This window comes from Dermacentor albipictus, chromosome 6 (genome assembly GCF_038994185.2).
Source record: "Dermacentor albipictus isolate Rhodes 1998 colony chromosome 6, USDA_Dalb.pri_finalv2, whole genome shotgun sequence".
Classification (NCBI taxonomy): domain Eukaryota; kingdom Metazoa; phylum Arthropoda; class Arachnida; order Ixodida; family Ixodidae; genus Dermacentor; species Dermacentor albipictus.
In genome coordinates, this window is record NC_091826.1 from 107654030 (window position 1) to 107667433 (window position 13404).

The 13404-nt window shown below is 50.3% G+C and overlaps 1 protein-coding gene across 1 annotated transcript in view; it reads left to right on the top strand.

The window, feature by feature from the left end:
- LOC135905035 (uncharacterized) overlaps positions 1-13404 on the top strand; it is a 161479-nt gene that overhangs the window by 128225 nt on the left and 19850 nt on the right. Inside the window, exon 14 of the mRNA XM_065436038.1 lies at positions 7239-7430. Within this exon, the coding sequence (XP_065292110.1) occupies positions 7239-7430 (192 nt within the window). The remainder of the gene's footprint in view (positions 1-7238; positions 7431-13404) is intronic.

Here is a 13404-nt window from a genome sequence, read left to right on the forward strand (position 1 = left end):
AGTTTCTTTTTCACATATTTACACGCTTTGACAGCAGCAAGGCGGCGGCCGCCAAGCTAAGCCTACGGAGGGTTGCCAAGCTTTGCTCCCCGAGGCCACGCGCCTCGCGCCTCGGCCACGAGCCTCCTGCCCGTGCACGAGCTTTGAGACCGAGCTTTTCGCTTCGTGAACCATCTGCCCGCCGCGTACTGGCCCTTTGAAGGCGGGGTACGCTTCATACTCAAGATGGAGTATCAAGTGCCGGGGGAGGATATCTCCCCGGACGAGGTTACCCAAGATCAAGGCTGGCAGTCTGCGGGGGCCAGAAGAGTTGGCGCCAAAACACGCACGGCTGACACTAATGCGCTATCGCCCCAGCCGGGAGCGCGACGTGGCAAATCAGGCGGTGCTGCGCTAAAATCCAGAGTGATACGAGCGGGACGAATGCCCTCACTTCCTCGAGATGATATCAAGATTGTGATCAGGCCGCGAGGTGGACTCAATATCTCCAAGATTGGCATTGTTACGGTGGCTGACGCAATACTCGCCGCCGCTGGCATCAGTCAGGAAGATCTATGCCAAGATACTCTATGCCCGAATCTACAGCAAAATATTATGGTTGCTAGTACTCCCAAGCGCGAGAATGCGAACCGCTACGTCCGGATGAAGCAGATGCTCATCTCGGGCAAGGTATATGAGCTCAGTGCCTACGAGACCGCCCCGCACTCCACGTGCAAGGGAGTGATCCGCAACATCCCTCTTCAAGACGGCCCTGACATCATCGATGCCAAGATTGTCAACACCAATAATCCACTCGCCTTAGCAGCGAAGAGAATAGCTCAAACCGGCACGGTCATCGTCGCGTTCGACGGGCATCGTGTACCGAACTTTGTCAGGTATGGACCGTTACTCATGCAGTGCTCACTCTACTGCAAGCAACTCGACGTGTGCTATACGTGCGGCCGCCTCGGTCATCGCGCCGACGTGTGTCCCAATCCAGCTGACGCTATTTGCCGTGGCTGTGGTGCCCCTAGTCCCGATGAGCAGCATCAGTGCACCCCCAAGTGTAAGCTCTGTGGTGGCCAGCATCTCACGGCTAATAAGGACTGTGCTCAAAGATTCAAGATCCCATACATCGTGCGTCGTCGTCGCAGTGAGCGCGCCAAGATGGCCGGTGCCGTGTCACCGTCCCCTCATCAGCGCTCGGACACTGCGGAACTCGTCCAGGCTTCGTCCACTCCGGGTGCTCAGCGCAGAGGACGCTCCCGTTCCAGGGGCCGCTCGAGAGTCCGTTCCGTATCCAAGGGCCACTCCGCCTCCAGGGCACGTTCCGGCTCCCGCCGTGGGTCCAGAGGACGGGCCTGTTCCCGGGGACGCTCCGGTTCTCGGCCTCGCTCCAGCTCCAGGCCAGGGCGCGACACGTCGAGGCGGACCAGGTCCCGCTCCCGCACGCCCACCACCCTTAGAAGCAAGTTCACGCTCTCCTGGGCCGACAAGGTTCGAGGGGGACGTGAGGGTCCAAGAGGTGACGACGCGCCTCGCGATTCGCACCACGCACACGAGCTCGAGGAGTTGCGCCGAGTTAACGAACAGTTGAGGAAAGAAAACGCGCAGGTTAGACAAGAAATGTGCAGGCTAGCTGCGGAGATGGCGGAGATGAGGAAACTCGCGCTTTCACCCTCCTCGCCGCAACCCCCTTTGGCCCCGGTCGCCATGGATACATCCGAGACATCCCACGTGGCGCGCGCGCCCAAGCGTCGAGCGGTAGAGAACAGAGAGGAAGACGAGACCATAAAATTGCTCTCAGAACTCAAGAATGCTTTCGCCAGCATGCAGGCTAGCTTAGCAAAGGTCCAGGAAGCTATATCGCACCCAAAAATGGGGTTAGGTGCACTCAGTGAACGGATAGGCAAATTAGAGGAGGTCGATGCCAGGAGAGAACCCAGCCCCGCTCCTTCGCAAGTCGCAGCACGACGTCATGTACTAGCACCACCGACGGAGGGCGCGATTCTCAGGGCCGTTCAAGCCTCCTCTCAGCCTAGCCATGGATAGTGCGGACGAGAACTTTAGTATTTGGCAATGGAACTGCGGAGGGTTTCCCAACAAGAAGCCGCTTCTGCAGCAATATTTAAGACCTCTCACGGTTAAGCCCCAAATCATCGCTATTCAGGAAGTTGCAACTAGTACTCCTATCAAACTCCCAGGTTATCTGGTAGTATCCTCACATTCAGGAGGCAGGGGAGTTGCTACCCTTGTCAGCAAAACGTACAATTGCCTCTCTCGCGACCTCGGCCCAGTGTGTGATGGCATCGAGTACGTCATGACTGAAATCCTCATGAACCCACCCAGAAAGGGCCTCATAAGAAACAGCCTTTATATCCTCAACGTATACTGCAGCCCCAGCTACCGCAGGGCGAGGGCGAACTCTCTCCTCAAGAGGGCCGTCAGCCTTGCCGGTGGGCACCCCCTTGTCATCGTCGGGGATTTCAACGCTCCACATAGAGTGTGGGGGTACACCCATGACACGCCCAAGGGACGCGAACTGTGGCAGACTGCGATGGAACTGGACTTGACGCTTATCACCGATAAGGACTTCCCCACTAGGAGAGGCAACTCCGCATGCCGGGACACTACCCCAGACCTCTCTTTTGTCAAGAACGTAGGGGAGGTCAAGTGGGTCAACACGGCTCTAGACCTCGGAAGTGACCACTACGTAATCGAAGTCTCCCTCCCGATAGCCCGCTATAAGACGACGAAATTCAAGCTGATCGACTGGGACGTTTTCCGCAAGATCAGAGCCGAGCGCGCACCGATGGCGGAGACAGATTTTGAAGGTTGGTGCAAAGGGATAAGGGATGACGCCGCGGCAGCAACCAAGGAGGTCGTCACTGAGCTCGACGTTGACAAGATGGATAGCAGATTGGCGCACCTGCTGGAAGCCAAGCAAGCCCTCCTCACGAGATGGAAGGGGCAGAAGCATAACAGGCGGCTCCGCAAGAAGGTTTCGGAAGTTAACAGGGAGATCGAACATCACTGCAAGAACCTGTGTAAGCAACAATGGGATGAGCTCTGCGAATCCGTCGAGGGTCAGCTCAGATCAGGCAAGAGCTGGGGTCTGCTCAAACACCTTCTCGATGAGGGCAGCACCAGATCCAGCCAGAGACGATCCCTCGCGCGAGCCATCCACCTGGCTACGGACTCTACCCCGGACGTGTCTATTGTCGACAGGCTCATAGAGAAGTACCTGCCGGTCGCGGATAGCTCTGCCCCTACCCAGTTCCCGGACTACGCGGGGTGTGCGGTGCCGGAGTTGGACCAGGACTTTACCGCGGCCGAGATCCGAGATGTCCTCTTCTCACTCAACGTCAAATCTGCCCCTGGTCCAGATGGCGTCACTAACAGGATGCTGAGGAATCTCGATGATGAGTCGATAGACTTCCTCACTGAAAGGATTAATGAAGTCTGGCGCAGTGGACAGGTCCCCACACAGTGGAAGGCGGCCTGCACGGTACTCATCCCCAAACCCGGTAAAGCACCAGGAATAGAGAATCTACGACCAATTTCCCTGACGTCCTGCGTTGGTAAGGTTGCAGAGCATGCCCTGCTCAACCGGCTCAAGGTGCACATCGAGGCCAATGACATGTACACCCACAATATGATTGGTTTCAGAGCTGGCCTCTCGACACAGGATGCCATGAAGCTGATAAAGCATCAGATCATCGACCGGAGCACGGGAGATACCAGAGCCATCCTTGGACTAGACCTGCAGAAGGCATTCGACAATATTTCACACGAGTTCATTCTCCAGTCTATTGCCGGCCTCGGGCTCGGGAAGAGGGTCTACGACTTCGTCCGATCCTACCTTAGCCAGAGAACTGCCAAGCTCAAGATCGAAGGATACATTTCGCAAGAGATCACCCTCGGTTCACGCGGCACGCCTCAGGGCTCAGTCATCTCGCCAACATTATTTAACATCGCAATGATCGGGCTTTCTAAGGAGCTCGCGAAGATTCAAGGAATCAACCACACTATCTACGCAGATGATATCACCATCTGGTGCGTCGGCGGGAGCGACGGCCAAGTTGAAGCCGCCATGCAGAGCGCCATCGATGCGACCGAGCGCTTCCTCCGCCCCACTGGGCTCAGATGTTCTCCATCAAAATCTGAGCTCCTTCTCTACAAGAAAAGACCCAGAGGTGGCGGCCATCGTGATTGGAAACCGGCGTCCGAAAGCGAAATACGGCTTTTCACTGGTGACGGGTCTCCGGTGCCTAGAGTGGACTCACTCCGAATATTGGGGATGTATATCGATTCTAACGGTTCCAATGGAACCGCACTCAGAAAGATCACCGCCAAGACGGAGAGTGCTCTCGGCCTCATTCGGAGGATCGCCAACAGGCACCGGGGAATCAAGGAAGAAAATCTCATCCGCATTATACATGCTTTTGTTCTCTGCCACCTTTCATACTCGGCGGCCATGCATAATTGGCATGTGGCTGAGAGGAACAAGCTCAATTCACTCATCAGAAAGGTTTTTAAGCTTGCCCTCGGCTTGCCTGCAAGCACCCAAACCGAAAACCTGTTGAAGCTCGGAGTCCACAACACGCTCGAAGAGATTATCGAGGCACAAGAGCACTCACAGCTGCTCAGGCTATCCGGCACCCCGACGGGCCGCAAGATACTCGACGAGATGGGCCTCAATCCTGTCGACGAGTGCCCTAACGGCATGCGGATTCCCAGCGACATCAGGTCTCAACTGCACATCGCGCCCCTGCCTCGCAATATGCACCCCGCAAACAACGTTGGCAGACGTCGGGCCAGGGGTAGAGCTCTACTCGAGCATGTCCGCAATAACCACATTGAGGCAAGCTTCGTGGATGCCGCGGCATATGTCCAACAAGAGGCATTCGCCGTCTCAATCGTAGACTCCAATTCAAGGCTCACTTGCTGCGCTACGGTACGCACTTCAAGGCCCGTGGTAGCCGAACAGGTTGTAATCGCGCTGGCTGTGCTCGATGGTCGCAGAGAGGCAATATATAGTGATTCCAAGGCAGCCATTAAGGCCTACCAAACCGGTATGGTCTCCCCCCAGGCCCTCCGCATTCTCCAAAGCACCAAAAGTATCTCTCCGCATTCTCTATTTTGGTTTCCCGCTCACTTGGGGTTGATTGAGGGTTCTCCCTCTAACCCTAACGAGGGTGCACACGAGGCCGCGCGAGGACTCACTGACCGCGCCGCCTCAGCAGTCCCTCAGCCCCGCGGTGAACCGTTGCTTACGTTTAACGAGATCACCACGCACTACTATCTGTCAAGACGGGTCTTCCCGCTACCGCACCCCGCCTTATGTAGGGCGCGGGCGGTTACCCTTCGACTTTTACAAGCCCGTGCGTACCCTAACCTCGCGGTTTTTCATGCCATATACCCCGAAAGATACCCCAGTGCGGACTGCCCTGCCTGTGGACTAAGGGCAACATTGGACCATGTGTTGTGGGGGTGTGAAGCCATCGGCTCCTCCTTCAGCGAGGATAGGTGGGCTGCGCTCTTGGGCAGCCCCGAACTCAGCGACCAAACCCTGGCCGTCCAGAGTGCCCGCGACCGGGCCGTCAAGCTCGGCTTGGCGGTCCCTACGTGGGACTAGCCGGGTGGCGCGGGGTCTCCCCTGCGTCTTCTCTGGACCAAAATAAAGTTACTTCACTCACTCATGAAAAAAAGCCCGTGCCCTGTAAGATTGCTGTTGTTCACCAAACCCCTTCGTCATGCGGCATTTCGCACATAGGGCAGACAGGCCGATGCATTAATGTGAGGCTGTCGGAGCACCAGAATTCTTCACACAAGAAACCTACAAAGATGGCAACGCACTGTTTGTAATGGGAGTGTACGCCCTTCTTTGATGACAGAAACATCCTGTTTGTGCCCTATGATAGCGTTACAATGGAAATGACGGAAGCATTCCACATAATGAGAAAAGGTGGTGAGTGTGTTGAACAGCCTTCCGTATCCTTAGCTTTGAAGGAAATAGGCTTGCTGAACAGGGGTGAACAACGGTGTTGATCTCACCCGCTTCCACGAGGCAGTGTTTTGGGATTGACAAGTGCTCTTATTCGGAACGAGCCTACGCGCACGCTTGATGTCAGGCTTCAAAAAGCAATCGTGTTTTTTTTTTCTTTTAAAAAAGGCACTTGTAAGTAAGCGCCGTGGGTGTGCCATCCTCTTTTATGTTGTTCGGTGTACGTCTTCGCGCTGTTTCTAAACATTATAGAAAACCACCAACTCACCCAACCTGCCGTTCTTCTTCAGGCAATGAAGTTGCGAAAGCCCAAGGAGAAATAATTTCTATTTTGAACACAAATATGAAAATACCAAGAAAATGAAATTGGACGAAAAAACAACATTCAACAGGTGGGAACCTAACCGCCAACTTCGGCGCTAAAAGTGTGGTGCTTTACCTTTCGGCTATTAAGGCAGTCGAGCTCCCGTAAACTTTCTAAGTTATTGTGTGATGCGTACAAAATGAAGGATTAGGTTGTGTTAGCCAGTGCCACTGAAGGCTAGGGCGGCGGATGTGGAACATCCTTTCAACAGCAGGCTGGTGGTACAGTACACGAACTTAAAGGGCCCCTCACCAGGTTCAACCATCTTTAACAAGGAAGTGTATGCATGCTAACGAGTATGCATGACACGCTGGCGATCGTATCTGCAATGTATTACGGCGCTGCGCGCCCCCAGAATAAAGGCGAAAATTTGAATGAAGCGTCGTGGTTCATTCCTATGGAAAAAGTGTGCTCGTATCCAGAGGGTCACGGCCACACGTGCAAATGCCGCTTCGCAATAGGTGTTTTGTCACTCATCGTGACTAATCAGCCAATGTGGAAAGCGCGACGCCGCGAGAAAGAACCCAGGACTCGGCGCATTGGTGCGTCCTTACCAGTTGGAAACTCTACTAGAGGCTGAAGGAGACAGTGTCTTCGTTGGCAGTGACTCTCGCCCCTTCTTGGCATGGTAACAGGACCGCAAATTTTTTCCGTCTCCTCCAACAACGAACGGATTGGTCAAAAAAAATTGTTTCGGTAAAACGCTTCCTCACGGGCGTTTTACAATTTCCTTCGTATCAGGCGAAATTCGCGATTGGTCCTGGTGAGGGGCCCTTTACATGCAGGCAGCTGGCCATGCTTCCAAATGAGGTGGGAGCCATTCTTAGAGATATAGTTAGAGGTAGTTGTTTGTGAAATCAGACCAGCGTATCTGTTTTCTCGCTCTAGACGACAGCGCACAGAATCATGAGCAAGGTGGCGACCGAACGAGAAGGAAACGCGCCTGCGTGGGCTGTGTCTGTGACCGCAGCAGGGCGCTGGTACCAGCTGAATAATGACTCCAGCCAAAGTGACTACAACCTTTATAAAGAATGTAGGAGGCTGCCCGCCAATGTGACACAGCTCGGGAGCATAAAAGAGGTATGGTTCTATAAGCATATGGAGGCCCGGCCACCTGCCGACCCTTTAGGGAACTGCGAGTGCTGTGGTGCTTGTGTTGTGTATGCACGTGCACGCAATGTATCATCTAGGTCCCAGATTAGCCGTAAAGACTACATTACGGGTTACATTACTGATTAGTAGTGGAACTCCGGCCTGCGTGTTTTGTTCATGATAGAGCCGAAGTCCGTGCCGGCGGCCGCAATGTTACTAAAAGACAAAAATGAAAACAAAAAAAAAACAAAGTCTGCGTAAACCAGTGGTGGTCCAAAAGGTTGAGGAGGGGTGGAGGGCGATCAATGGGGGCGATCAACCCCCTGCCCCTTCCCCGAAAATTGCTTTCGACTGTGTCGTGTCGTCGTTGCTATACGAACAAAGGAGTATAAGAAGCTAGTCGTTTTCAGAAAAAAGACTATAAAAGGGCATCTAGGCAAGCGGTAAAAGTAAGTAAATCGCGGAGTGCGATCGACCACGGTTTGGACAGGCAAATCGTTCATGACGCCAGGGCCCGGCTTGGTGGTTTGCGCCTATCAGAGGCTGGTGCGCGGCCCTGCCAGTTTTCAGTTCCTACGTCGGGTAATGGTGCTTAGCTTAGTGCTTCCGTCGCCCTGGCGTTCTAAGAAAGCAAGGGGCCCCCTGCACGTAGCAGCATAACGTTGTGGTCCACACCCAAGACGTGCTTTCCCGGCATTCCATCTTTATATAGCCTCATCGTGCCAGTCAGGAGGCTGCGTATTACGTGCGTTCTAACTTAAGTTAGTTAAGTACTTGGGGGCATTGCTCCACAACTATTGCAATTCTCGCTAACCTATGGCACCAGGAGTGTGGCACTTTCAGTATTTACTTCACGGTATGTCGACCACAATACCTAAACACTCATCTAGAGAATACATTACACTTCCCGTCAACCCAGTCAGCACGCAATCTTTCCGAGAATCACTCCCAAAAATTGAATTCGGCATTATTTACCCGCTTTCCGCACCCGGCCACCGAGAGAGATTATATGGGCACTATTGAATAACCTTTTTCTATCTGCTTAGCCCTCACTGAGAGAGGGATTTCGCGGTAGCAACGACAAAACAGTTGAATATTGACGATCCCTGCAATATTAGTTTTTCTGGCAGTCAGTTGACATAGTTTCGTTGACAAATAGTTTTTATCGCACAAACGCATAATATTTTTAAAACTGTCACTTGGCTTGCGTCGTGCACACTTGAAAGGACCCAAAAATAGCATGGGCCATTCCACTGCTGTGAAGGTGCATTACCAGCGAAGCTGTCTAGCACACTACATAGACGTGACGCACAATTTAGATTAAAGGTATGAGCAAATTTTATTTCTATTGAGCAGTAACGGCGGTCATCCCAAAGACACACCCACGTACATGTACACGAGCCCACACACAGAGTTTTATTTTTATTGGCGATCTTTCATTGGCAGCACACGCACATTTATTCAAGATCGGCGGCAGAGGAATGCATACACGCATTTTATTGGTGGCTGTGTCTTAGACAGTGGTCTTAGTAGGTAGACTTCGTCTATGGTGTTTGCCACCCGCCTCCGCCGATGACATTCTCCTCTTTGTTGTCGTCGTCGCTCTTCGTATAGCGCGCTGCTCCCAGAGAGTGCTACGGGCTCTCCAAGACGACTAGAAGCGAAATTCAAAATGGACAACGGCAGCTTCTCCTTGTGGATTTATCTATGTACACGCGCGGTGAGACCGGCCACTGGCGCTAAGTAGAGGCGCTACGCACGATAGTGCCGCCGCCCCGGCAGTTCGGCAGGAACTGAGGTGCGCATGAGCTCAGAAAATTGACAAAGCGAGGGTGCTGTGAGCGTAGGCATGGTAAACGCGGGTTGCACAGCGGTAAATGTTTGAGAAACATTTATTGCCCGCCAGAGAGTCTGGTCATCCTGAAAATGGTGCTTACTGATCACTAATTTACTCAACATGCATATGCAAGCGATGAGACATAAGGTTTTGCGCAGAATGAAGCGATTTTACTTCAGTATTGAGACCGGTGTTTTTGCTCGCGCACATGAAAATATCACGGAAGTTTAACCATAAATAGCTTCGCTATGAAAAGCAGTGCTTGCCGGAGGAGCAATAAGAGAGCAGAAGCACTAGTCTAAAGTTCGACGAAAACTCTTCAAGCGAGGGAGATGCATTGTCAAATAAACCAGCACTCGCCTAAGGTTCAGAAGGAAATATAAAACATATAGGTATAATGGCGGTTCTTGAACGCTACTGGTTCCTTCTTTACAATGAAGATGAGCGTAAGAGAGGGCGAATAATTATACGTTAGGTGGCGCAGAGTGCTAGTGCCTATCATGAGGAGAACCCCATGTCCGGTTAATCGCGTTTCTAGTCATTTGAATATGTGTACATTATAAGATCAGTCTTGAAGATACGCGCTTCTCTGTTGCCATTATGCTCGCAGCATCCCAACTGACGATGTTGTGAGTAGTCATGTGAAGGTACGCCAAGGCGGTCGAGCTTGCGTTCTCTTTCCTGGCATCTTCTGGTGCAGCAGAATTCCTCTAAAATTACCAGTTTCACCTATGTAGGGTGCGTCACAACTCTTGCACGGAATCTTGTAAATTACCCTTGAAAACGTTCACTTTTCCAAAGGGTCATTTACACGCACCAGGTGTTGTGTTATTTATTTATTTATTTATTAATACCTCAAGGGTCCAAAATAGGACATTACATGAGGGGTGGGCATGTAAAAGGCGGGATTTATGATGTGGAAATTAGAAGGATGAGTCGGAACACTCAATGGTAGATCGAAAGCGTGCTGTATCGCGGATGAGTGCAGTTTGTCTGGGAAGGCCATTCCAGTCTCGGGCAGTTCGGACGAAGAATGACTGCAGGAACGTAGTGGTGCGGGCTTGTGATGGGATTACGGAGTTCGGATGGCCTGTTCGACGAACACGATGAGCCAGCTGAACCAGCTGGCTGTCAGGAGGTATGGAATAAAAAAACTTGTGATAGAGGCATAGGCGAGAGATGAGACGACGAGAGGCAAGAGGCGATAGGTCTAGTTTAGATTTTAGGGATGAAACGCTAGTGTGATATGAGTAATCTGAAAGGATAAATCTAGCAGCACGGTTTTGAACGCTTTCAAGGGCTTTAGTGAGATTAGTTTGGTAAGGGTCAAAGATAGCACATGCATATTCAAGTTTTGGTCGCACAAGCGTTTTATAGGCAACTGATTTCACGGGTGGTTGTGCCATGAAGAGATTACGGCGAAGATAACCAAGAATTTTGTTAGCTGAATTAATTATGTGGCTTACGTGATTTGTCCAAGACAGATCTTTGGATAGGTGAATTCCTAAGTACTTGAAGGAGTCGGTAGTAGATATAGTGCAGTTGTTAATCTTGTAGGCAGGGGGAATGTAGTTAGGTCGACGATGGAATGAAACATGTACAGTCTTACTAATGTTTAGGGACATGAGCCATGTAGCACACCAGTCTTGAATACGAAAGAGGTCCTCCTGAAGAGTAGAGACGTCTGCGATGGTTTTGATAGGGCGGTACAGGACACAATCATCAGCGAAAAGACGTATTGCAGAGGTTACAGCGAATGGCAGGTCATTAATGTAGATTAAAAATAGGAGTGGCCCAAGAACAGTGCCCTGAGGTACACCGGATAGAACGGAGGAAACGGAAGATGTAAGGTTGTTAGCACATACAAACTGTGTTCGGTTAGTTAAAAAACAATGGATCCAGTTAAGAACAAGTGGGTGGATGTTTAGGCGTGATAATTTTAGCAGAAGGCGAGAATGTGGAACCTTATCGAAAGCCTTTTCAAAATCTAAAAACAGGGCGTCAGTCGGAGTGTTAGAGTCGAGGTTTAAATGAATATCATGAATAAATAAAGCTAACTGCGTTTCACATGAGTGATCTTTCCTGAAGCCATGTTGATTAGGGTGAAAGAACTTCACTGAAGTTAGGAAGTTAGCAACATGAGAGTAAATGACATGTTCCATGATTTTGGAGCATACGCTGGTGAGTGAAATGGGGCGGTAGTTACCTGGGGAAGACCGATCGCCTTTCTTGAAGACTGGAATGACCTTCCCTGTTTTCCAGTCTCTTGGAACAATGCCTGTGTCAAGTGATTGCTGAAAGATGATACAGAGGATCGAACTACAGACATACTTCGTATTTTTTAACACTTTGGCATTAATGCCGTGGGTTCCACAGGATGATGAGCACTTCAGGCCATCTATTACCTTAACTATGCCTTCCGGCCTAAAATTAATACCTTCCATTAGTGTAAAATCGTAAAATAGTACATCTGGTAGTTCATTGGCAGCTTCTTTTGTGAACATTGAACAAAACGCAAGGTTCAAGGCATCAGGAACATTTGAGTCAGGAATGGGTGTGCCAGAATTATCACATAGAGAGATAGAGCTATTAGTTTCGGGTTTTATCGTTTTCCAAAAACGCCGCGGGTTAGAGTGCATCATGTTTGGGACGGTAGTAGAAAAGAAATTACGTTTTGTGTGTGCTTTTAATGAGTTATATTCTTTAGTAGCTTTGTTATATTTTTCCCAGGCAGAAGAAGAACCTGAGCATTTGGCTACACGAAATAATCGTTTTTTCTTATTGTTTAAGCGCTTTAAAGTAGTGTTGAACCAAGGGGAACGCGCTCTTTCATTTATCGTGATAGTTGGAATGTAAAGACCTATTAAACGCAGTATTTCTGTTTTGAAAAGTGCCCAGTTACTCTCAGTCGACCGCTGCTGATACGTAAGGGCAAGTTGCTCATGAAAGATAGAAAGTTCACGATTAATGCTTGGATAATCGGCTTTATCATATAGTGTTAGTACTTTTTTTGATATTTTACTTTTGAGTATATTGCAAGGAAACGTGGCATGAATGACGGTGTGATCGCTAAGACCACTGACGTACGTAAGAGGAGGCATCTTATCGGGGTGCGATGCTAAGACGAGATCTAGGATATTTGATGAGTGTTGAGTTATTCGCGTAGGTTTAGTAACAAGCTGCGATAGACCGAACAGCAAGCAAATGTTTAAAAATTCGCTAGCCATGTTTGTTTGTGTTAGACATGAGGCAACGTTACTCCAATCTATAGTTGGAAAGTTGAAGTCCCCGAGTAACAATATGGGGGTGTTAGGATAAGCCGTTGTTAGTTCAAACAAAGCATCGTCAAAAAACGAAAGAAAGGAGCTATCAGTGCAGGGTGGACGATAGCAACAGCCGATGAGCGTGCGCGGTGAAGTGGCGTGGCAACACGTCCAGATCATTTCTAGAGGCGTTCTTATATTGACAAAAGAGTACTTAAGTTGGCGATGAGTTGCAATAGCCACACCGCCGCCACGGGTTCCATCGCACCTGTCTTTGCGAAAGATATCAAATTCTGGTAGATCTGGAAGAATTTCGCAATCAAGTATTGTGGAATTTAACCATGTTTCTGTTAGTGCAACAATGTTACTGGATGACGAGGAAATGAGGCTGCATAACGAATCCCGTTTGGGTATCAGGCTGCGGATGTTAGTGTAGAGCAACGATAGATTGTGCTTAACACGCTGAGTCGGCCTCAGTGGTTTTTGCACTTGCTGCTAGGATTGACGTTCCACGACCGACTGTTTAGCGTGATCGTAAACGTAGGTTTTTCGGCCAGAAATAAGTTTGTCGTAACGGAGCTTGAATGAAGATTGCTGCGCTTTTCCAAATTCGATTAGACGTCTCCTGGCCAGACGAGTTTCTGGGGAGAAGTCTTCGCTAATGCCGTATTCGGTGCCCTTCAGCTTACCGCTTGAGAAAAGGATGCCTTCTTTATCTTTAAAGTGGGCGAATGTTACTATTATTGGCCTCCGTTTTCCCTCCTGAAAAGTGCCAAGTCTGTGGGCACGTTCTATATCACGGCTTTGAATAGTTACGCCCAGGTTTTTGTGGCAGTGTTCAATTATTGATTCCTCAGAAACA